At 42.8% G+C, this 26,465-nt stretch overlaps 1 protein-coding gene across 2 annotated transcripts in view; it reads left to right on the forward strand.

Annotated features, from left to right (window-relative positions):
* Arhgef28 (Rho guanine nucleotide exchange factor 28) overlaps positions 1-26,465 on the forward strand; it is a 307,219-nt gene that overhangs the window by 107,934 nt on the left and 172,820 nt on the right. For both annotated transcript variants that reach the window (XM_029468326.2, XM_021180313.3), the window contains exons 3-4: positions 12,940-13,087; positions 14,998-15,291. In XM_029468326.2, coding sequence (XP_029324186.1) covers positions 12,940-13,087; positions 14,998-15,291 — 442 coding nt within the window. The remainder of the gene's footprint in view (positions 1-12,939; positions 13,088-14,997; positions 15,292-26,465) is intronic.

Raw genomic sequence — 26,465 nt, forward strand, 5'->3', positions numbered from 1 at the left:
GGTTTAGGTTTGGCATGTAGAAAGCTGTCAGCTGACCTATCCTGAACATCTGGCAGCATTTGATTTAGCATAAACCCACAGTCCTCAGATGTTAAATAATTACAGCGTGTGGTTGCTTGTCTGTGTGGGTCTAAAATGACTTCCAAAGTGTGCAACCTCATAGTGTGGTAACTATTTTTGCTGTGTGTTAGCTACCAAGGCATTTAAGCCGATTATAAAAAGGGTATGGGGAAATATTTCCTTAGACTGTTGGTGACTTTTGTCACTGATAGCATGTTTTCTTCCATTAGGAAGCAGAGGGTCTGGACTTAGAGTCAGAGGGATCTTAAAGACCCAAAAGAGATTGCATGGAAACTTACAGGAGAAATATTTTTCCCAGAGCACTATAGGGAAGTTCAAAATATGAGCCATAAAAGAATTTACAATTATGGTTTTATTCTTTGACTTTAAATTCATTACATGCGTCAGAGGCTGGCAGTTTGGAGCCTCTCCAGGATCTTATAATTTGGTTAATAAAATCCACTAAAGCAAATAGCAGTCCTTTAAGATTTAATTCTAAAATGAATAAAAAAAATGCATATCCACGATGAAACGTGAATGGTGTGTTTGTAAATTCCCAATATCCTTTCTTTAGAACCTCAGGGTTCCGTTGACTTCAGTTTGAAAGTCTCTAGTCTCCTGAACATGACAGAGTTAAGCTTTACACCAAAAGCACGGGAGGAACAGATAGGGATAGAATGCGCTCAGTGCTTCACGGGGAAACAATTCATACTCCTGCAGCAGATGGCACGGGCTCTGGGCTCTCGGGACTGGGTATGGTTTAGCACCATTGTCTTGTGGCGTGCACAGATAAGCCAAACAGAAAAATAACAACAGCCACAAGCATGCCCTGTCTCTGGTAGTGTTTATTCCCCTACTTCGAAGCCTGACTGCTCTGTTCATCTCTGGTCCTCACAATACTCTCACAGAGCTGAACTCTGTCCTTATCCTTTCCCTTCATTGTTCTGGGTTCTCCCCAGGGGCCTGCAGGACACATCAGATCCCTTGTCAGTGTGGTGGACCCTCAGACATTTGCAGTGTGACTGTTTCCCCACCAGTCTGCTCCTCTCTGACAAAACAGCTCCAGTTCCTTCAATTGTTTTCCTCTGACAGCATGCCTTTTGCATCGCTTTGGCATCTTTGTCACTTTCCTCTAAACACATGGCCCATTTCATTTGGTTTTTAAACTGAAACAGTCCATGGACTAGGTGTATCTGGCAGGGTAGAGCATAGCTGGACAGCTGGATTGCACTCAGTCCAAGGGAAATTACTAGGTTTCTCTAGTATTGACATTTTGTATCTTTCTAGACTGACTCATGATAAAAATTACTAACCGAATTCCCATCCTATGATTCCTATGTCCAGTTGTTAAACAGCATTTAATATGATTGATTATTTTGATACCAAGGGAAAAAGAATACAGAAATAGAAATGGTGACTCTTCTTCTTCTTCTTCTTCTTCTTCTTCTTCTTCTTCTTCTTCTTCTTCTTCTTCTTCTTCTTGTTCTTCTTCCTTCTTCTTCTTCTTCTTCTTCTTCTTGTTCTTCTTCTTGTTCTTCTTCTTCTTCTTCTTCTTCTTCTTCTTCTTCTTCTTCTTCTTCTTCTTCTTCTTCTTCTTCTTCTTCTTCTTCTTCTTCTTCTTCCTTCTTCTTCTTCTTCTTCTTCTTCTTCTTCTTCTTCTTCTTCTTCTTCTTCTTCTTCTTCTTCTTCTTCTTCTTCTCCCCACCCCCACCATGTATCCCAACCTGGCTTTGAATTCACTACACAACACAGGCTAGACTCAAATTAAGAGCAATTCTCCTGCCTCAGCCTTCTGGGCATTGGGTTTACAAGTGTGTACTGCTGTGTCCATCTGGGAGTGGAGATAATCATTTCTGTTCTCTCACACACAACCCAGCGTGTTTCCCAATACCATCTACTGTAAGGGTCAGGTATTTGTGTTCAACACCTAATGAGTCTGTGCTTAGTATGCAATCTTTATGTTAATAATTTGGAAATTAATCGAACTGAGGTGCTTGTAAAAGCTTGCTTGGGATGTGGTAGAACATTTATCTCGTATTCACGAGGCCTTTGGTTGGATCCCAGCTCCAGAGGGGGAGAGATGTAGGGCAGGGTCTGCTGTGGTCTTATAGAGTCTACCTTGAATGGGTCTTGATTTGCTTTTGCTGTTAGAGAAACAAAGGTCGTTTCAGTTATCGAGCGGCCCATCAGTCCATCAGGAATGAAGGTCACAATGACCTTTTGGTTTGCATGTTTATCTTTCCTGATGTGCTGAGTTTAACGTACGATTTTGAATAACGGATCACTTCCTGGATATAACATACACCTGTAATTTATGGTTATTATTCTTGTTGATAAATGATTACTTTTTAAATTTCAGTTTTATTTTACATAATATTTCTGTTACGCGTGGAACTTTAGGTACATCTTGTTTCATAGTATGGTGGTGTCTGTCACTTTGGTCCTTACCATTTCTACCCAACTCTGATGTCCCAAAGAAGGACCTTTCTCATTAATAGTCTCCCAACTAAAAAAAGCCCAGGACCAGATGGGTTTAGTGCAGAGTTCTATCAGACCTTCAAAGAAGAACTAATCCCAGTTCTTCACAAACTATTCCACAAAATAGAAACAGAAGGTACTCTACCCAACTCATTCTATGAAGCCACAATTACTCTGATACCTAAACCACAAAAAGACCCAACAAAGATAGAAAACTTCAGACCAATATCCGTTATGAATATTGATGCAAAAATCCTCAATAAAGTTCTTGCAAACCGAATCCAAGAACACATCAAAACAATCATCCATCCTGACCAAGTAGGTTTCATCCCAGGGATGCAGGGATGGTTCAATATACGGAAATCCATCAACGTAATCCAGTATATAAACAAACTCAAAGACAAAAACCACATGGTCATCTCATTAGATGCGGAAAAAGCATTTGACAAGATCCAACACCCATTCATGATAAAAGTCTTGGAAAGATCAGGAATTCAAGGCCCATACCTAAACATGATAAAAGCAATCTACAGCAAACCAGTAGCCAACATCAAAGTAAATGGTGAGAAGCTTGAAGCAATCCCTCTAAAATCAGGGACTAGACAAGGCTGTCCACTTTCTCCATACCTATTCAACATTGTACTTGAAGTCCTAGCCAGAGCAATTCGACAACAAAAGGAGATCAAAGGGATACAAATTGGAAAAGATGAAGTCAAAATATCACTCTTTGCAGATGATATGATAGTATATATAAGTGACCCTAAAAATTCCACCAGAGAACTCCTAAGCCTGATAAACAGCTTCGGTGAAGTAGCTGGATATAAAATTAACTCAAACAAATCAATGGCCTTTCTCTACACAAAGAATAAAAAGGCTGAGAAAGAAATTAGGGAAACAACACCCTTCTCAATAGTCACAAATAATATAAAATATCTTGGCGTGACTCTAAATAAGGAAGTGAAAGATCTGTATAATAAAAACTTCAAGTCTCTGAAGAAAGAAATTATAGAAGATCTCAGAAGATGGAAAGATCTCCCATGCTCATGGATTGGCAGGATCAACATTGTAAAAATGGCTATCTTGCCAAAAGCAATCTACAGATTCAATGCAACCCCCATCAAAATTCCAACTCAATTCTTCAACGAATTAGAAAGTGCAATCTGCAAATTCATCTGGAATAACAAAAAACCTAGGATAGCAAAAACTCTTCTCAAGGATAAAAGAACCTCTGGTGGAATCACCATGCCGGACCTAAAGCTCTACTACAGAGCAATTGTGATAAAAACTGCATGGTACTGGTATAGTGACAGACAAATAGACCAATGGAATAGAATTGAAGACCCAGAAATGAACTCACACACCTACGGTCACTTGATCTTCGACAAGGGAGCTAAAAACATCCAGTGGAAGAAAGACAGCATTTTCAACAAATGGTGCTGGCACAACTGGTTGTTAACATGTAGAAGAATGCGAATCGATCCATTCCTATCTCCTTGTACTAAGGTCAAGTCTAAGTGGATCAAGGAACTTCACATAAAACCAGAGACACTGAAACTTATAGAGGAGAAAGTGGGGAAAAGCCTTGAAGATATGGGCACAGGGGAAAAATTCCTGAATAGAACAGTAATGGCTTGTGCTGTAAGATCGAGAATTGACAAGTGGGACCTCATGAAACTACAAAGCTTCTGCAAGGCTAAAGACACCATCAATAAGACAAAAAAACCACCAACAGATTGGGAAAGGATCTTCACCTATCCTAAATCAGATAAGGGTCTAATATCCAATATATATAAAGAACTCAAGAAGGTGGACTCCAGAAAGTCAAATAACCCCATTAAAAAATGGGGCTCAGAACTGAACAAAGAATTCTCACCTGAGGAATACCGAATGGCAGAGAAGCACCTGAAAAAATGTTCAACATCCTTAATCATCAGGGAAATGCAAATCAAAACAACCCTGAGATTCCACCTCACACCAGTCAAATGGCTAAGATCAAAAATTCAGGTGACAGCAGATGCTGGCGAGGATGTGGAGAAAGAGGAACACTCCTCCATTGTTGGTGGGATTGCAAGCTTGTACAACCACTCTGGAAATCAGTCTGGCGGTTCCTCAGAAAATTGGACATAGTACTACCGGAGGATCCAGCAATACCTCTCCTGGGCATATATTCAGAAGATGTCCCAACCGGTAAAAAGGACACATGCTCCACTATGTTCATAGCAGCCCTATTTATAATAGCCAGAAGCTGGAAAGAACCCAGATGTCCCTCAACAGAGGAATGGATACAGAAATTATGGTACATTTACACAATGGAGTACTACTCAGCTATTAAAAAGAATGAATTTATGAAATTCCTAGCCAAATGGATGGACCTGGAGGGCATCATCTTGAGTGAAGTAACACAATCACAAAAGAACTCACACAATATGTATTCACTGGTAAGTGGATATTAGCCCAAAACTTAGGATACCCAAGATATAAGATACAATTTGCTAAACGCATGAAACTCAAGAAGAATGAAGACCAAAGTGTGGACACTGTGCACCTTCTTAGAATTGGGAACAAAACACCCATGGAAGGAGTTACAGAGACAAAGTTCGTAGCTGTGATGAAAGGATGGACCATTTAGAGACTGCCGTATCCAGGGATCCATCCCATAATCAGCTTCTAAACGCTGACACCATTGCATACACTAGCAAGATTTTGCTGAAAGGACCCAAATATAGCTGTCTCTTGTGAGATGATGCCGGGGCCTAGCAAACACAGAAGTGGATGCTCACAGTCAGCTATTGGATGTATCACAGGGCTCCCAATGGAGAAGCTAGAGAAAGTACCCAAGGAGCTAAAGGGATCTGCAACCCTATTGTTGGAACAACATGATGTACTAACCAGAACCCTGGAGCTCTTGTCTCTAGCTGCATATGTATCAAAAGATGACCTAGTCGGCCATCAATGGAAAGAGAGGCCCATTGGACTTGCAAACTTTATATGCCCCAATATAGGGGAATGCCAGGGCCAAAAGAATGGGAATGGGTGGGTAGGGAAGTGGGGGGGCGCTATGGGGGACTTTTGGGATAGCATTGGAATTGTAATTGAGGAAAATATGTAATAAAAATATTAAAAATTAAAAAAAAAGAAGGACCTTTCAGTTCACCCCCTCCCCCAGGTCCCTCCGTTCTGAAAGTTGGCTTATTTCTGTCCATTTCCTCCTCTCTCAAGGTGGAAATTATGCCTACCCCAAAGGCAGCTGCTGTAAGGTGGTTTGTAAGTTTTTTGGCCTATAAATCAGCCTTCATTAAAAAAAAAGATATTCTCATATATCGCCCCATTTTAGTCAATATGTGTTGACATTAATTTTGTTGGGTGTTAAGCTTAAATAATCCTGATATTTTATACTATAAAAAAATGAGATGTCTTTAAACATGCTTTAGCTCAGTGGTTCTAAACTTGTTTGGGTCATGTGTACCTTGTATTACCTTCTAAGGGTCTCTGACTAATTCTCCTTACATAAATGTCCATGTCACATGGAGCAGCAGGGAGATAAAGGATTGCCACCCCCACCCATGGATTTCAGGATGAGAAGTTTTGTATTCTGAGTCTAAAATAAATGGTGAGTGGAATATGCCTATGGATTTTAAGACTAGAAACCTCTTATCAAGGGGATTAGATGGAAAACTATAGTCACGTTACTAAGCAGTTGGGTATTTGCTGATAAAGAAAAAGGGCAGCTGGGGTCTCGGGGTTGGTCAGTAGACTGATCTTTTCAGTGTTCTCCTTTAGAAATGAGGATCATAGCAGTCCTTCATAGGTGTTCCTGTAGAATAAAATGAGAAAGTACACAAAGAAACACTTTTTTTTTTTTTTATTTTTCATTAGATATTTTCTTCATTTACATTTCAAATGCTATCCCAAAAGTCCCCTATACCCTCCCCCCTGCCCTGCTCCCCTACCTACTCACTCCCACTTCTTGGCCCTGGCATTCCTCTGTACTGGGGCATATAAAGTTTGCAAGACCAAGGGGTATCTCTTCCCAATGATGGCCGACTGGGACATCTTCTGCTACACATGCAGCTAGAGACACAAGCCCTGGGGGTACTGGTTAGTTCATATTGTTGTTCTACCTATAAGGTTGCAGACTCCTTCAGCTCCTTGGGTACTACTCCTCCATTGGGGGCCCTGTGTTCCATCCTATAGATGACTGTGAGCATCCACTTCTGTATTTGCCAGGCACTGGCATAGCCTCACAAGAGAGCTGTATTAGGGTCCTTTCAGCAAAATCTTGCTGGCATATGCAATAGTGTCTGGGTTTGGTGGCTGATTATGGGATGATTCTACCTCACACCAGTCAGAATGGCTAAGATCAAAAATTCAGGTGACAGCAGATGCTGGTAAGGATGTGGAGAAAGAGGAACACTCCTCCATTGTTGGTGGGATTGCAAGCTTGTACAACCACTCTGGAAATCAGTCTGGCAGTTCCTCAGAAAACTGGACATAGTACTACTGGAAAATCCAGCAATACCTCTCCTGGGCATATATCCAGAAGATGTCCCAACCGGTAAAAAGGACACATGCTCCACTATGTTCATAGCAGCCTTATTTATAATAGCCAGAAGCTGGAAAGAACCCAGATGTCCCTCAACAGAGGAATGGATGCAGAAAATGTGGTACATTTACACAATGGAGTACTACTCAGCTATTAAAAACAATGAATTTATGAAATTCTTAGGCAAATGGATGTATCTGGAGGATATCATCCTGAGTGAGGTAACCCAATCACAAAAGAAGTCACTTGATATGCACTCACTGATAAGTGGATATTAGCCCAGAAACCTAGGATACCCAAGATATAATTTGCAAAACACAAGAAAATCAAGAAGAAGGAAGACCAACTCCTGGATACTTCATTCCTCCCTAGAACAGGGAATAAAATACCCATGGAAGGAGTTACAGAGACAAAGTTTGGAGCTAAGACGAAAGGATGGACCATCAAGGAACACTTTCTAATTGTAGTTAGTGTGTGTGTGTATGTGTGTGTGTGTGTGTGTGTGTGCACGTGTATGTGTGTGCATGTGTGTGTGTGTGAGTGTATATGTGTGTGTGTTTGTTCATGGGGGCGTGCATAGAGGCTAGAAATCAACATAGGGTGTCATCCCTCAGGATGCTGTGAGCCTTGGATTTTGGAGTAGGCTCTCTCATTGACTTGGAGCTTTCTGGGTAGGCAAGGCTGACTGGACAGTGAGCTTCAGAGATCCATCTCCCAGATGGAGTTTCTGAGATTTACCTCCCCTGCCCCGGGATTGCAAGTCTGTGCCATTGTTTTGCTTGTTTTGTTTTGTTGTTTTGTTGTTTTGTTTGTTTGTTTTGTTTTGTTTTAAACGTGGGTTCTGGGGATGAAACTCAGGCCTTCCTGGTTGTGCACGGGCTGTTTTCCCAGTGCCCCTGTTTTAAGGAAAGTCTTCAGTCACACACAGAAAATTGAAGTGAAATGCTATCGGCTCTCATCATTTTCTTTAGTATCACATGAAGACAGATGTGTGTGATGAATTGTGAGAAAGAGAACCAGCTCGCCGGTGAAGCAGAAATCAAGAGTCACAATGTTGTGTGTCTGACTCCAGTGTCCTGAGCTAGACTCACAAGACTCCCCGGTGTCTGTGGCGTGTGGTAACTTTCTAATAATATGGCAAGGTTATTCTGGGGTTTTGTTGTTTAACTTTTCAAAGATTTTGCTCCACAGGGGAGACTTGTATGAAATTATTATAATAACGATATTTCAAATATAAAAAAAAATCAAAGTTTGGTAGTTCACTTACACTATAATGTTAGTAACAAAATAATGGATTTTATGGTATGTATTAGTAAGCTTTCATAATTAAACATAATGTATCAGTTTCCATTGGCCTATCTGTCCCTGAGATTTCTCACACAGAGGCTGGGAATAATATTTGAGTATTTTGGAATATGTTTTAATCATCTTATAAAAAGTTGAAGATTAGCATTCAAAAGCCCTAAAAATGCTTTGTATTTCAATTTTCACTTCTTATAAAAGTCAGCACTCATAGCCTTTTTAAAAAAATCCTTGTGCCTTTGAAAGAATTACGATGACTCAGAAAATGGATCTATGCACAGGGAAACAGCCTTGTGAATGATGCTTACGTGTGCAGAGACCACCGAACACTCACTTACAAACCCTCCGCGTGGCCCTAGATTGCAGAACCCCACCAGAGACACATGTACCATTTTGTTCTCATTACCTGATTTGAAAACACTTGGCTTACTGTCCAAGCAGGCTAGATAGTTTAGAAGCTAAATAGAAAAGGTTGCCTGGCAAATAACATTGTTGTTGACGGATTATGACTATATGCTGGCTCCCTGCATGGTGGAGAAGAATTAAGGGAACATTAGGTGAGAAAGCACAGTAATTAGGCCAATAGAGTCACCCTAGAGAGACAGATTAAGAGAAAAGTCTGTAGAACATGCAGGTTAGTGCATGAGCCCTTGAGGAAGCTGAGACCTTTTCTTACCCGATGATTTGAGATATCACCATACTTGTTTTTGTTGTTTTTTTTAAATGTATTTTTATTGGATATTTTATTTATTTACATTTCAAATGATATCTGCTCTCCTGGTTTCCCCTCTGCAAACCCCCTGTCCCACCCCCTCCCCCTGCTTCTATGAAGGTACTCCCCACCCACCCACCCACCCACTCCCACCTCGCCGCCCTGGCATTCCCCTACACTGGGGCATCAATCCTTCACAGGACCAAGGGCCTCTTCTTCTACTGATGCTTATAAGGCCATCCTTTGCTACATATGCGACTGGAGCCATGGGTCCCTCCATGTGTACTCTTTGGTTGGTAGTTTAGTCCCTGGGAGGACTGGGGGGGGGGGGTTGGTTGGTTGATGTTATTCTTCCTATGGGGCTGCAAACTCCTTCAGCTCCTTCATTCCTTCCCCTAACTTCTCCATTGGGGTCTCGGTGCTCAGTCCAATGGTTGGCTGCGAGCATCTGCCTCTGTATTTGTCAGGCTCTGGTAGAGCATCTCAGGGGACAGTTATACTAGGCTTCTGTCAGCAAGTGTTTCCTGGCATCAGCAGTAGCGTCTGGGCTTGACCACCATGCTTATTATGCAGTTTTCATGTGCTCATGTGTCTGTTTCTGGTCTCTCCTTTGTGTTCTGTTTCTCAGCCACTGTCACACTGTTTATAAAACCCTGTTTTCATTCTTTATTTCACTTTGGTATGGCAAGAGCTTGTCCACTCAAATATTATTCCCTCTTCAAATCTTTACTCTTATTTATTTTTCCAAAGAAACTTTTGAACAATTTTGTTTAATTAACTTTGAAAACATTCGATTTGGGTGTTGAGTGGAATATGTTAAATTTATGAACTAATTTAAGGAGATAATCTTGCCTTGTCTATCTTTTATTGTTTCCAGAAGTTTTAGGGAACTTTTTTTTTTTAGTGATTTATTTTTATTTTTTCTGCACATTGTTCTTCTAGCCTGCATGTATGTCTGTGTGAGGGTGTCAGATCCCCTGGAGTTACAGACAGTTGTGAGCTTCCTTGTGGGTGTACAGGGAGTCGAACCTGGCTTCTCTAGAAGAGCACCCAGTGCTCCTAACAGCTGAACCATCTCTCTAGCCTCTTAATGGAGTATTTGAAAACTTTGTAAGTGAGGCCCAGCAAGTTGACAGGGAGGAGCTAACACACCGAGCTGCAACTGTGACTTTGGCATTGATCCATCGGTTTTATTAGGACAGGTTATTGTTTTCAGTTGTTGAAAGCAAAGCCTGCAGCTGAGTTCAAATGAGGGCAGGCATAAGATCTGTATGTGCAAATTCTGTAAGTGGAGTCCCTCTACCACATGGGATGTGAATGGTTTCCAAAGAACAGTGGTAGACTTCAGTGGCCTCAGTGGCCACAGTGGCCAGAGCCTGGGGTTGTCACCTGCAGCTGATTATTTGCACTCACAAGCTCAGCCTGTTCTTCCTGTAGCCCCCTTCTTTGGGGTCCCCTATAGAGCTCAGCTCAGTTGGTTTCTTTGAGCCTCCTCTTCCTTTTCCTGCCTGTCAATATTCTTCTTCTTCCACCACTAGATCCTTCCTCTGCCGTCCTCTCCCACCTGCCCACATCGACCTCAGCTCCTGGTATTTCTGATGCTCTCTTGATTACTACGTAGGTGATTTCTTTTATTTTGAGTATCATCGTCTGTGCTGGGACACTAGGTCACCTCCCTCGAGTGGGCCCATCGTCTTTGGTGTCAGTAAAGCATGGAGTGGTTCTCGAGAGGGAGGAACCATGTATCAAGCAAGAAAGGGGAGAGAGAGACTTGGAATGGTCATGCGAAACTCTTGCCTAAGTGGTAGTTCTTGTTCACCTGGCCAAAAGAAAGCCTATTCTGACCATTGTTTGGAGTAGATGCAGATTAGATATCTTTGTGGTCCATGCAAATCTTCGATCTATTTATACAATCTGCTCTGTGTTTAAGAAAGCTACCACTGTGTCAGGTCAGAGTCTATCTATGGAGCGTTAACAGTGCCCTTTAGCAACCAGGAACACGACTGCAGCAAGCTGTTCTTCGTTTTTAGGAAATGGAAAACCCGTCTGAGTTTCCTCTCTCAGTCCTGTCAGATGGGTGCTATTGTTTTGTGTTTTCTGCTTTTCAGCTCTCCTTCCTGCCCTCTCTCTGACATCATTGTACGGGAGATTTTCCTTGGCACGTCACTTTCTGTCGATTCCGTTCGTGTGACACATGCATGCTCGAATGCAGAGACAGGAAAACTCAGAACTGAGTACCAGTGTGTTATTTCCAGACACTGAGATTTGTATTTATGAAAATCCATAATTTTAGATGCCTTGCAACTATAAGCCAGTATGAAAATGCTTTTTTATTTTAAAACATTCTTAGGTCAAATAACGATATGGCCGCTGGAAGGAGGAGCTTTGGACTGCGCCTGCTCCTCCTTAGCCTAACTCCTAGCCTTCCAGCGTCATGGTGCTGTAGGGACTTGAGTCAGGCTGACACTCCTGTTCAGGAGACTTAGCCCGAATCTTCCTTGCTTCCTTTCTCATTCATCCCAGGATGAGAAACTGGCTTGTTTTTGTTAGGCAGCTACACAGATAGCCAGAGCCTTCTCCACTTTGAATAAGCTCTGGAAACTTCTAGAATAGGTGGCTCTTCTACTCCTTGCTTTCTTTTTACCTCCCTGCCACTCCCTTAGGCTGGGCGGAATGCATGCTCTCTCCCTGGAGGCCTGCTCTGGGCTGCCTTTTTGTACTCGAGGCAGGGAGTATCCTGAATCTTTGAGGTCTGCAGGATCCTGAGATGATCTGGCAGACTTGGTTGTTAGCCCCTGACAAAGCGCACAGACTCGAGACTGCTAGCCTGCTGTCCCAGTCCTTTGAAGGAGTGCTTCTCCTTGGAACCAGGACACTCTGTAAGGCTTAGTACAAGCCAGAAACTCTTAAGGCAAGGATGAGGCCAACCAGCTGAGAATAGAAGGCTCACATATCACTCAGAGGAGACAGAGTTGATGCAGTGAATGAACACTCTTGTTTATCTGAAAATGTCTCTGGATATTTATGGTTCTTGTAGTGTATCTTGTAGCACATGCTAGGGCCTGATCTAAGATCATATAATAAGTATCGTTTATATACTGTTATAATGTACATTTATATGCATATATACATATATACGTGAATATATATGGAGGCAGCCAGTGGGATGAGCTTGTCAGGACAAGCCAAGGCAGACACTAGTGGAGGGGCCACAAGAGTCGGCAGCATGGGGGATGTGCTCTTCCTAAGAGCATGAACATACACTCATGTGAACTCCTGACCTTGGAGAATGTTTCTTCATTTTCCTCATGATTCTCCAATATATTATATATTATATATTATATATTATATATTATATATTTATTATATATCATAGTATATTATGTTATATTATATATTGTATATCATGTTTCATGTGTCATGTGTTATATATTAGATTATATGTTATATTTATTATATATTACATATAAAGTACCTTTATATTTATAGTGATATTTCACATACAAGATAACCTTTTTTTATGTACAGTGATGTTTGGGGCATAGGAATCCAAGGTACTGAAATGTCACACAAGTTTATCTAGCAAGTGAAATAAATTATTCTTTCCTATTCCTTGATCTTTGGCTATCGGAGCAGCCAGGCCAGCCCTGACTCCCATACTAGACACATCAGGAAGGTGTCGCTTGGAAACGGTTGTTGTTGGAAGGAGGCTCTGTGACATTTGAGCTCCCTCACGTGCAGTGCATATGACAGATGTCAGTGCTGTGGCACTGCGCCCTTCCCTGTGGTTTCTCAGAGCCGGAACAAGGAAGCATGCTGATGCCCAGACTTACTTGTTTTTCAGGGACAGAAGACGGTCTATGCAAAGTTTGGCAAAAACGTGTATCTACCCGAAGATGCGGAGTTTTACTTTATTTATGACGGGTCGCATCAGAGGCACGTGGTGATTGCTGACCGGGTCCAGGACAATGTCCTCCAATCTAGCATTCCAGGTGAGGAGGCTTCTTAGGGCTGGGGTGGGAAACATCCTCCCTCCAGGGATATTTGCCAAATAGTGAATCACAAGGAAAAAGAAGACGCATTCTCCAAGGTCAGGAGTTCACAGGGGTGTATGTGCATGCTCTTAGGAAGAACAGGTACCCTGTGCCACTGACTCCTGGGGCCCCTCTACTAGTGTCTGCCTTGGTTTAGTCCTGGTAAGTTCATCATCCCATTGGCTGCCTCCAGCTCTCAAGGTCTAGCATCCTTAGATGTAGACAACAGAGGATGTACCCCGGGTCACCTCCTTTGTCCCAGCCTGATGCCTGAGTTGGCTTGGGACAAGCTGACATGATAGACCATGTGTTCATTCTCCCTCCTCATTCCTCTGTGGTCAGCCCGGCAGTTCCAGGAACTCTCAGATAAGAAAAAGACAAAAACAAGTGCCTAACAGTGGTGGCCCACACCTTTAATCCCTGCACTCAGTAGACAGAGGCAGGTGGATCTCTGAGTTCAAAGCCAGCCTGGTCCTGAAGTTCCAGGACAGCCATGGATACCTAGAGGAACACTGTCTCAAAAACTGAAAACTAACCAACCAAAGACAGAAATGAACCCAAACCCCTCGCTGCTGCTGTATCTTGTTAATGGCTGCCATTCCTCTGTGGCTCCCTCCCCCTTTCACTTTTACTCTGGTAAATAAACTGACATCCTTTCCACTCCTCTTGACATTCTCTCTTTTAATGGGCAGCTTATAGAGGAAGAATAGAAATAAATGAAAGCACCTCTTCTGACAGAAAGCACACTGTTTTCTTTCTTTCTTGTTTACATGGAAAGGCCAACCTCATTGAGCTCCTGTATGCAAAAGCAAGCGGTTCTCCTTGTTTTGTGGCCTGCTGGAAGTGAGGGCCCTTGTCTTCGTTTTGATAGGTTTCACGGGGTGAATGATGGTTGCTTAAGGTAGCCTTTGAATGTGGGAAAACGGTTAGCCTCTCAATGATGGAAATGTTCTGCAGTGTATAACGGATCGGTACAGTCTAATGAGATGGCATATTTTGAGCCCCTAATTTTGAGAGTCATTGTGAGGGGGTAGATGATGCTCTTGGTTTTTGGAACTCTGGCAGCATAGCCTTTGCGGGAAAGCTTGGAGAGTCAGGCAGGCCAGGAGGGTACAGACCTAGGAGCACTTACCAGTGGGTATAAGGATACCATGCCCAGGGGCCCGAGTGACTCTTCTCAGTCCAGCCATACTATCATGGTCCCAGGGTTTTGGGTGCTATTGACACTCTTGGAAATTCTACCAAAGACAAAAAATAAATAGCTGGGCAGAAGTTCATCAACTTTAACAAAATGGAGAATCTAGACAAAGAGAATAAGGAGGGCAGGGAGCAGGGTGATCAGCCACACAGGAGCCATTGCTGGAGGGGCCCCAGGGGACTCTGTTTTCTGTTGGATGTGTTAATTTAAATAGACTCTAGTTAGTAATCTTCACACCCCATCCAAATCAGCCCCATGGGGTCTGGGTGCACTTCTATCTGTCTCTGATACAGATTAAACAACAACCTGTCACCTCAATAAATGGCTAATAGTGTGTGTCTCAGTTGAAGGCAGAACAGAAAGAGGGACGACCCCTCAGACGGTAGACTGGAATCTAGAGGTTGGGCAGATGTGAAGAGATGAACTGTAACAAACGACTGGTTGGGGGAAAGAGTCTCTGACATTCTTAGAACTCCTAAAAGGATCAGTTAAAACTCCAGAGTCACCAAAATAAGATGACATCAGCTCATGGTTGTCCCCACCCCAGGGATGGTGGCATTTAGAGACGACACCATACTTCCTGCTTGTTCCCTGGAGAGTGCTGCCCACCCACAGCTACTGTGTGACTCCTGCAGATATGGACTGAGCGGTTAATTATCTTGTCATTTAGGCCATTGGCTTCAGGAGACGGTGACGGTATCTGTGTGCCTCTGCTCGGAAGGGTACTCCCCGGTGACCATGGGCTCTGGCTCAGTGACCTACGTGGACAACATGGCCTGCAGGCTGGCTCGTCTGCTGGTCACTCAGGCTGACCGACTCACGGCCTACAGTCACCAGACGCTGCTGACCCCGTTTGCCCTGACAGCCGAGGCGCTGCCTGCCTTGGATGAGGAGCTCGTGTTGGCTCTGACCCAACTGGAGCTGCCTTTGGGTTGGACAGTCCTGGGAAATTCCTCACTTGAAGGTAGGTCAGTGTCAGAAAACTCAAATGTGTGTCAGCTTTTTTTCAAGTTTAGAATCTGCCTTACAGTTTACTGTCCGTTTCTCTGGGTAGACTTTTTCTTCCCAACTTTTAGCTGAGCTCTTAGCTCCAGTGCGGCTGGATTCTCTGAGGTATTCAGCCATATATCTCCCAGCTGGCTGATGCTTCTGTTCCCAGGAAGTCTGAGGAGGAGGCATTAAAGGGCTTTGCTCTGGAGTGGGGGGACTGTTTCTTTGTGTCTGACTCTTGAGCTTGTGGCTTTGGCCTGTGGCTCTAATCCCCTTGGCTAGTTTCTTGCCATGAAAAGGGAACAGTGCTGCCATTATCCCAATAGGAAACAAGGACAAAAAAGAGCTCTGTGGAACACTTGGAAGAGAGGCAGCCTGAAAGAAAGGTAGCGGGCGAGCTGGATGAGCTGAGGTCTGAACAATGTAGGAGTCAGGGCGGGGAGATGAAATGGCCCAGTGGAAAGTGCTTGTTGAGCAAGCTTGAACACTTAAACTTGATCTCCAGCACCCACATAAAGCAATGGTCATTTGTAACTGCAGCACTGGAAAGATAGAGGCAGGAAGATCTCCAGGACTCCCTGGCCAGCCAGTCTAGCCAAATTGGTGAGTTCTAGCTCCAACAAGAGACATTGTTTTGTTTTGTTTTGCTTTTTAAAAATCAAGGTGAAAAACAACATTGCGACACACACCTCAATATGTACCTGTACAAACATACTCACACATGAACATGCGCACCCTCCTACTGTACACACACACCATGGTGCACATACCTACATATACACCACACAAATGTATACTTGCACTCACACACCCAGTGCACACACATTCTCATTGAACACACATGCACACACTACTGTGCACACACCTACACACACAGTACACACAGTACACAAATGTATACCTACACACACACACACACAAAACTCCCATACGCTCATATGTACCTTGATACAGGAACACAAGCATACAAAGTCAACATTAGCCAGGGCATTTAAAGTTAAAATTTTTGATTGAAAGATAGATTAAGGTCATTGCCAGCCTGAAGCGCTGGTCTCTACATAGTGAATTCCAGGTCAGCTAGGGCAAGGTACAGACACCCTGTCTCTAAAATACTTTTAAATTGACACACATTTGTATGGGTCTATGGGGTATGCTGTGATCATTATATACACGTAATAATGTATATAACGCATGTTGATCAAACTACAGTAATTATTTCCAAGTCCTCAGATGTTTAATTTCTTGTATTTACTACATTTGTACTAACTTTTAGAGTTACTAGGTGTGGATGGATTCTTGTCTATCCATGTTAGAAGTCATGTTGAGCTATGGAAGTCATACACAAGCCCATGTGGGCATGAAGCCAAACTGTTCTACAGATGTTCCTTTTTAAAAAGTTGCTTATATCCATTCCTTTAGGCTGTGTGAGCGGGAGGGGTGCAGCTTTGTGCCACAGGGCACACGTGGAGCTCAGAGGACAAGTTTCACAAGCCAGTTCTCTCCTTCCAGCATGTGGATCGCACAGATTAGACTCGGGTCATCAAGTTTTGACAGCAAACACTTTTTACCCACTGGGCACTCTCCCAGCCCATGAGTAGCCATGTCTAATGGTGATTAGCAGTGATGCAATGCTATTGAAAAGCCAGTGATGTTTGCTTGCATACAGCAAATACTGTCAATGTGCAGTTTCCTTCTCATGACCTTCGCTATGTTGGGTGATACTATACTGACAAGCTTGATTCCTGATACATTCTGGGTGTGACTTACAGGTTGGCTTAAATTTGATCATTGGTAAGATTGAATGGACCACTTTAAGTAAAGTGTATGACTTTTACAAACAGGATACTGAGGCTACAACCAGAGAGGATCTTCATTTCTTCATTCGATCAGAATTATTCTGAACCTTCCTAGGGTACTTATAAACGTTTCTGAGTTTTTAAGACCTTGGGTAAGAGAAAGTCTGGAGTACCTTCCAGCCTCAAGCCTGGTTAAGCCATGGAGTGATTTGTATTGCAGACTTGCTGCTTTTAGTTTTCCAGGTCAAATTTCAGAATTAAAGATTTTTCTAATGTCTGTGGATTTATAACAATATGTGTATATGATTTCCCAGTGGATTGACAGTAGTGTGTGTATATATGATTTCCCATGATGTGTGTGCATTTGTGATAGAAATATGCAATAAAATAAGTTTAGAGAACTACAGTTGACAAATGTCCTGTTACCATTTTTCTAGACTATCTAGAGACCCATGCTTGGGTAAGAGAAAAAGAACGATAGTTCCTTTCTTTTTGATAGCGAGATACTGTACCCTATGGAAAAATAGTTCCCAGTGTCGTAGTTGTTGAGCAAAAGTGCTTTCAAATCTGGCTAAGCCCTGACCCTGGGAATTCTGGGATGTCCTGACGATGGGGTTGACTATGTAAATGATTTTATATTTAATTTGGTTTTTCCTAGATAAATCGTATTTTATTTATTCATTTATTACTAGTTTTAAACTGGAATAAACAGCAATGGGTTTCCTCGTGGCGTTTTTGTGGTATTTTGTTCTCATTTATTCCCATACCCCACTAGCCTCCCTGCATCTCTGTCCTCGCTGTTGGTTTCCTTGCTCGCAATGACCATGGTTTCTACGTCACATGTGGTCATTGCCCTTTCTTCTGGTCTTCCTTCCCCACCCTCTCTTGATCTGTTTTCTCCTCATGTTGTCGTCCCCTTCCGGTCTCTTGAGTTTTCCAGTATAATGATGACGCGAGGAACAGGCTGAGGGTTGGGCCTGTGGGAATTTGTATTGTATTCCTGGTGGGGACATCAATCATAAGCACAACCCAGTTTCCTTCCCAGTCATTGTGTTTTTAATTTACTTGTTTTAACTGATAGAAACATAAAATACATTTTCACTATTGCTTAGTGCTATGTAGTGTTTTGATATGTGTGTATAGTTTAAATCTGGTTAATTAAACTTATCTTAAATATTCAGCATTTGTGTTTAAAACTCTAAAAATACCTTCTTGTAGGCTTTTGAAATGTAAAGTGGCTGTCACACAAGGAACCCTTGCTCCAGTCTAGCTGTAGCTTAGCAGCTGTTGGCCAGCTTTTCCCCTTGTCACCATCCCTAGCCTCTGGGGACCAGCATTTGAGAGTCCACTTGTCGGTTAGATCACGTGGTACTGGTTTATCTGTGTCTGGCTTATTTTCTATAATGCAACGATTTCCAGTAGGTGACTGGGCTTCGTCTTTTATGGGTGAATAGTATTCCACGTTGGGTATGACTGTGCTTTCTCTCTCTCCCTCCCTCTCTCTCTCTCCCTCTGTCTCTCCCTCCCCCCTCCTCCTCCCTCCCTCTCTCCCTCCCTCCCTCTCTCTCTCTTTTTCTTTTTCTTCTTCTTTTTTTTTTTTTTTTGGTTTTTCGAGACAGGGTTTCTCTGTGTAGCTCTGGCTGTCCTGGAACTCACTCTGTAGACCAGGCTGGCCTCGAACTCAGAAATCCACCTGCCTCTGCCTCCCAAGTGCTGGGATTAAAGATGTGCACCACCATGGCCCTGCCATGACTATGTTTTCTTTACCCACTCACTACGGGCTGTGTATTTTATAGGCATTGTGACAGGGTCTGCCTAGATGCTTTACTAGATGTCTGGTTGTCTTTCCTTTGTGTACCCAGTAGTGGGATTACTGGATCACATGGTTGTTTTGTTTAGGAATTTTAAAGAATACTACACACTATTCAGCAATTATCCATCTCAGTAGCTGTCAAAAACTATTAAAAAACGTCCCTGCTCATCTTTTAAAATTGTTATCTATTTTTAATGATTTCTTCAGGTGTAGATGTTGTCTTACCCAATGAGTATTAGTTAACTTTGATAATAGCATCGTTGTGTAAAGAGTCTGACCTAAGGCCCACCATGAAACGTTACTGTATTCCTTTGCAATTTAAGTATCCCACTTTTTGCATTTTACATTGATGGTTATCAGGGAGGGACAATGTGTGAAGCACTGCTTCCCTGAGAAAAGCAGGGTGATGATATGCAGGCCAGGCTACCACTGAGGACCAGCTGGGGTCTGTGTTGATGTCTGTGGCTCATGTTGCCACCCAGGGCCAAGCGGATGTCCACGGTGGTCTGTGCTGCAGCCTGAAGCCATGTTAATGTGAGTGGCCTGCACTGCCACCTGAGGACATGGTCAGTGGTCCAGGCAGCTCCCAGGGGCCTTTTCTGGGTCCGTGGTCTCACTGAAGCAGTCTGTGTTGTTACCAGAAACATGTGGCGGCCCATTATTTGTGCTCTCAGTGATTGTGAAGAGCAAGGAGGCAGCTTTTGCTGTGATATTGCTGACCTCAGATACATAGTTGAGACGGAGGGACATGGAAGGCTCCTGTGACAAATCCTACTTCCCCTTCACCCCAAAGTAACAGCCTAGACAGGAAGCCACTGAAGAGGACTCTTAAAAAGTGTGATGTGGGGCTGGTGAGATGGCTCAGTGGGTAAGAGCACCCGACTGCTCTTCCGAAGGTCCGAGGTTCAAATCCCAGCAACCACATGGTGGCTCACAACCATCCGTAACGAGATCTGGCGCCCTCTTCTGGAGTGTCTGAAGACAGCTGCAGTGTACTTACATATAATAAAAATAAATAAATCTTAAAAAAAAAAAAGTGTGATGTGGATGCTGGAGAGGAGCTCTCCACAGTCGATGGCATCTGGTGGAGGTATGGGAAGAGGGGAGGGACTCAAGGGGCAGGCCACTGACAGTCTGACCATGTTCCAGTGACTATATAGATAACACAAATTGGTTTTTTTATTTTTAATTTTTATTTTGGGGGGGTCACAAGTTGGGGGAGGGACATGGAAAGACTGGGAAGTGAATGTGATCAGGGTGCATGATATGAAACTCTTAGAGAATCAATAAAAATGGTATGTTGGAAAAAGCAAAGCAAAGCAAAGCAGGGTCTCCTCTTGGCCTTCCTCTTACCCGTCATCAGTCATAATGCAACTTCATTATGCACGCAAGAGAAGGAAGTATCCCAGGTTTTATTTAATTTCAGGCCTTCCATTAGACTGCACATCCATGTCATAAAATTAAACCCATTTCTTCTTCAAAATTGCTTTCACAACAGAAGCTTTTGCAGGGCCGCTGAAACTCCTAGCTTGCAGTAAGAGGCTGGGTGGAGTAATCGAATCACCCAAAAAGATGTCATGGTTTATCTGCTTGGGTTTTGGCTTTCTTGCCTGTTTGTGATTTGATAGACCTGTTTTTGAGGAGATTGGCATAATGTAGACAATTAGGTTAACCGGGATCAAATGTTCTGATGGCTCACTGATTTGTGCGCAGCTGATGTTTGAGTTGAAGCCTCCCTTCCTGCTCAACCAAATGGCTTTCCTGCATTTGTGTTCCCAAAAGCCTAACAGGGATGGCTGGTAAACCAGGCTTCGCCAGGGGGAGGCTACCATGTGGCGTATTAATTCTCACGGCACTGGCCTTGTGAACAGAGTTATTTCTTGCCCAGCCTACTGAGTGATACCGCCTGCCCTGTGCATGCTTGTAACTAGAGAGCAAGGGGAGACCCTTTCTTTTTTTAAAAAAAAAAGTCACGTGGAAAATATTTTTCACATATATTAATGCATACACATTGATCTATAACAAATTAGCAGATGGAAGTTTTGATTTGTGTAAAGTGTTCTAGTTAGGGTTGTCATTACTGGGATGACACACCATGACCAAAAGAAAGTTGGGGAGGAAAGGGCTTATTTGCCTTACACTTCCACATTGTAGTCCATTATTGGAGGAAGTCAGGACAGCAACTCAAACAGGTCAGGATCCTGGAGGCAGGAGCTGATGCAGAGGCCATGGATGGGTCCTGCTTACTGGATTGCTTATCATAACTTGCACAGACCACTTTCTTATAGATCCTGAGACCACCGGCCCAGGGATGGCACCACCAACAAATGGCTGGCCCTCCTCCTTCAATGACTAATAGAGAAAATGCCTTAGGGCCGGATCTTATTATTTTTTATTATGTTCTCTTCCTTAAGACAATTCTACCTTGTGTCAAGTTGACATGAAACTAGCCATCACATAAGGGTAAATTAATATCATGAAAGATTAGTTTGGACCTCTCTGCAGGTGTAGGTGGACATGGGTCAATTACTTCAGGGTCTTCTAGGCAGATGTTCTTCTATCCCTAATGGAACCCCAACATAATTAGTCGGGGTTCTCCAGAGTAAAAGAACTTATGTGTAGTCTCTTATATAATAAGGGAATTTGTTGACGACTTACAGTCTGCAGTCTAACTCCCCAACAATGATCAGCAGCAGCTGTGAATGGAAGTCCTAGGATCTAGCAGTTGCTCAGTCCCACAAGGCAAGCAGGTGAAGGAGCGAGTGCCTTCCTTCTTCCAATGTCCTTATGTAGGTCTCCTGCAGAAGGTGTGGCCTGGATTAAAGGTGTGTACCACCTTTCCTGGATCTGAGGTTTGCTTTGTCCCAGATGACTTTGAACTCAGAGATCTCCTTGCCTTAGTCTCCTCGATTCATAGCCACTATGCTTCAAGAGCTTCATGCCAAGATCTAGGTCAGAAACTTGTATCTTACAGCCTCAAGATCTGGATCACAGGTGAGCCTTCCAATTCTGAATTGTAGTTCATTCCAGATATAGTCAAATTGAAAACCAGGAATAGCCACTACACATGGGTTATGTTAATACCCACAAAACCCATTAAGCTTGGTTTTGTCAGTGTTGTTGAGAACTGAATCTACAGGAGAAAAATATCAAATCTTTAACAAAACAAAGTTTGACTTATCAGTCTGCTTTATGAAGTTTGAAGAGGTCAACTTTCTTCCTGCCTTTGTAAGTTATTCTATCCACAGAGAAAAATTGATGGTTAAACCAATTGGTCTTTTCAACTTTTCTTCTGGGCAGTCGTGGGCTTAGACATAGCCCATGTAGCTAGGAGGCTATTTGTATTTGCTATGTGAAGATTCATCATCAAAGCAGGCTAATTGGAGGTACTGACAGGACCCAGTGAAGCTACGTTAGAGAATGGAATTTTGTACATATTTATTTCATAGCTCAGATCAAGAATATATTCTATAGCTGACGACACTATCTTAGATTTAAACTTGAACCTAGAAATGAAAGTTATGATTTATGATTTACCAGTTGCAGAATGCAAGTTCTTGAGAGCAAGTCTGAGCAGCATTTTGTTTGTTTAGGAACCAGTTACAGCATGGAGAACAGAGGCTTAAAGGAAAAACAGTGGACATTACCATGAGTTGCACACATAATGTACAGTATAGGGAAAGCAACATGATACTATCACAGTGCAGGTGGGCGTTTAGCCTGGCGCCATGCTCTGCTAAATAGAGCCATTGGCATCCTTTGAAGAACACTTGGTTCTCTGTGCATTGCAGCCAATGAGGGGAAGGGCACGCAGAGCCCACCGGGCTATAGAGGAAAGTTTGTAAGATAAAGAGGTCTTCGTTAACTGCAAAACCGTCTTGATCATCAGTGTTCACAAATGGACATCTTGCTTCATGCCACGTAGACCCACCCTCTCTCTTCTAGGCAGCGACAGAAAGTGGGAAATGTGGGTCAGCAGTGTGTGCTGAGAAAGCTTGTTCTTTCTTTGCATGGGAAAGAGACCTGCAACCTGCAAGAAGCCAGATTTGTGAGCACTTGAGATAAAGCTGGGCCTTTTTTTGTCCTTGAAGCCAGGGTATTGGCTGTGAATGCAGGAGGGATGGAGAGCAAGGCTCGGGTGCAGGCACTGTTGGCTGGGATGACAACAGTGCTGTGCTCCAGGCCTGAGTAGAGAGGACACGCTGGATCATGGGGCCTGCTTGCTGGCCTGCAGATCATGGGGCCTGTCTGTTCTGTCATTCTACCCGGAGCTTTGTACTAGCCAACAAGTTTCAGATTGCAAGAGCTGAAATACCAGCGGGCAGGAAACCCATACATACAAATTTCCTGCTTTTTTTTTCCCCTTGCGTTTTGAAATTAGTGCATTGTTGGAGATAGTGGATTCTGGCAGTTTTGTTTTGTTTCTTTAAAGAAGTAATGTGTATGTATTCAGTACTGCTTTCTAGCCTTCTGTTGCTTCTAGTATTTTCTCTGGGGTGGCCCTTAGTTTCTGACATGTTAAACTGTTCTATTTCTTTGGTTGCTAAGGTAACCTTCAGGGTGAGCACTGATGTCAGAGGACAGAGTTCTTTGGAATGGTGCCTATGGTAAATGTCTATGTCAAATTGATAGAATTATCTCACAGGGCTTAGGGTGTGTGTATGTATCCTTTAGGGAGATTTAAATCCCTAATTAAAAAATGTTTTCATTGTCTTCCAAGCCTGTTTTAAGTTCTTAAGGAATAGGATTTCTGGCAGTCAAGAATCAATGCAGAACTGAACTCCTTAAGAAGAGAACTTTGTCCTCTCCAGATGGATTTGTTTTGCAGTTTAAGTTGCTGTATCTTACTGGGCACATCCTCTTTTTATAGAAACTGTGCCTTCAAGAAGAAGAAACATTACAAAGTCTCCTTTAAAAATTATGTTCCCGACGAGAGACATGGTTCAGTGGTTAAGAGCACTGGCTGTTCTTGCAGAAGACTTCAGCTCAGTCCCCAGCACCCACACAGTGTCTCACAACCGTCTGTAAAATTCCAGGGGATCTGATGCCCTCTTCTGACCCCCACAGGCACCAGACACACAAATGGCGCACCCACATCCATGCAGTCAAGCACGCATACATGTAAAATAAATAGTTTTAGAAACTCTGCTTCTGTTTAGCGACAATGGCCGTTAGACTCGGGAGAGAGACCCACATCTTTATTCTCATGTCTGGGAAACAGAACATACGGTTGGGTCACTTTCTTTCTAAGTTATGAATTTTAGAAATAATGGAGTATAAGTGGGAGCTTTTATTTTTTGAACACCCTACCCTGGTGTGCTTCCCACGGGACTCCAAACCCTGGGAGACTTTGTAGCTTACCAATGTTGGCCAAGCCCATCCTTGTCCTGCTTGCTCTCGGATTCTCCTGAGCGCATGGGATACTCATGACGGATTTTGAAAATGACAGCAGGAGGAATCATTCTGTGGCTACTTTTAAGTAGGAAAAAAAATGAACAGTTTCAATGTTCTTACATTTCTTAACAGGGTTTGAAGAGTGGTAACTGTTCTTGAGTTGTTTTATTTAATAAAAAATGACACATGAGTTTTAGTTTGATGGCTAAAAGCATAGTGGCCAAAGGTGAGTGGGGAGACTGGAAGGTGGTGACCAGAGAGCTTGATTCCCAGCACCCACGTGACTGCTTACAACTACCTGTAAGCCCAGTCCAAGGGAACCTGACACTCTCTTCTGGTTTCAGTGTGCACCAGACACACACAGTGCTGCACAGACAGATATACAGGCCAAACCTTTATACAAATAAAATAAGACAAATCTTTTTTAAAAAGTTAAAAAAAAAAAGAACTCTAGGAGTCTCCTCTTATCCCATCCTCCTCCACTCCTACACACCCGTGCTCTCTGCCCACTCCCTCAGCTACAGTTGCTTTGATTTGTCCTGTGTGTGTGTATGCATGCATGCGTGCGTGTATGTGTGTTCACTTGTGTGGGTGCATGTGTATGCGTGTGTGTTCATGCATGTGCGTGTGTTCATGCATGTGCACATGTATGATGTGAAAGCCTGAGACTGGGGCATCAGCCTGCGTCCTTAGGGTCTGTACTGCTCATTTCCTTTTGCTTATGTCCTTCAACAATTTTTTTTTGTTGTTGTTTCCTAAGGGGTCTACCTTTTCATGTCCTCTTCTAAGACACCTAATTTTGGCTTTTTCTTGTTTTACAGATTATTTTTCTCTGTAATTCTTGCTTTTTGAAATTTATAGTAGGAATAGCATAAATAGTATTTAAGTAAATCCACCTCTGATTCTTTCATAATGGAGTTTTGTTTTGTATAAATCTGTTTCTATTAAAAATGTTAACCATTATTATCTTTTTATCGTTGGCTTTAGTACAGTTTTCTTCTTAAGAACACTGCAGTTGAGGCTACTTCAAGTGTTTGTACTGTGGGAGGGATAACAGCTAAGAAGGAGCTTGAGTTTGGAGGAAGAGAAGGAGTCTCAGTTCTTGATGCTCTCCCTGCTTCCTGAGTGACCTTGAGCAGTTGGGTCATGTGTCAGGCATAGTAACATCCTTATCACAGGTACCTCATAAGCATGGGATAAATATGACTATCACGGTTCATTTTAAAGTAAAAGCTTTGTTGAAATATATTTTACATTTCATAAAACTTGGCCATTTATATATAGTTTAGTGAATTCTACAAACCTCTATTCCTTTCTTAGGGATTGATTTTTTGTTTTATAAACAATATTTTTATTAATTTGTTGATGACTTCATACTATGCCTCCCCCTCACCTCTTTATCCATTCTATCTATTTCATGTCTTTTTCTTTTTCTTTTTCTTTTTCTTTTTCTTTTTCTTTTTCTTTTTCTTTTTCTTTTCCTTTTCCTTTTCCCTTTCCCTTTCCCTTTCCCTTTCCCTTTCCCTTTCCCTTTCCCTTTCCCTTTCCCTTTCCCTTTCCCTTTCCCTTTCCCTTCCCTTCCCTTTCCTTTTCTCTCACCAAATCCAATGTGTGCTATTCAACTATCCCTAGGTGTATGGTCATCTGATGGGCTGTAGTTGATCTAACAGACAGGCATACCCTTAAAACAAACAAACTAAACTGACTCTCAGCAGCCACCTGTAGGCCTACATTTTTTTGCAAGAGGTGTTCAACGTCTCCTCTAACCCACAACCCAGCAGAGGTAGTGGAAGAGTAATTTGTATATAGGGGAAGTAGACCTGTTGAGCAATAGTTCTTTGGGGGCAAGCTTGATCTTCTTTGGCAGCAGGACAGCCCCATGGCAAATACCAAATACAATTTAGTAGCTGAAGACCCGTCCTCTAGGCAGGCAGACCCCAGGCACGAACCAGCAGCTATAGTCCAGTCCTTTCAGCAAGCAGACACTGTGCAGCTGTAGTTCAATCCTGAAGAAACTGCAAGGTTCACCAACTGGCCTGAGGTGAGGCCACAGAAGCAGCCAATTGCCGCAGGAGCCTCATGAGCAGTTCTTGGGTGAGTCTCTCTTGGGCTGCATTATCACAAGTTGAGCTCAACAATGCTGTG

This window comes from Mus caroli, unplaced genomic scaffold (genome assembly GCF_978045245.1).
Source record: "Mus caroli unplaced genomic scaffold, Mus_caroli_1 scaffold_15, whole genome shotgun sequence".
Lineage (NCBI taxonomy): Eukaryota > Metazoa > Chordata > Mammalia > Rodentia > Muridae > Mus > Mus caroli.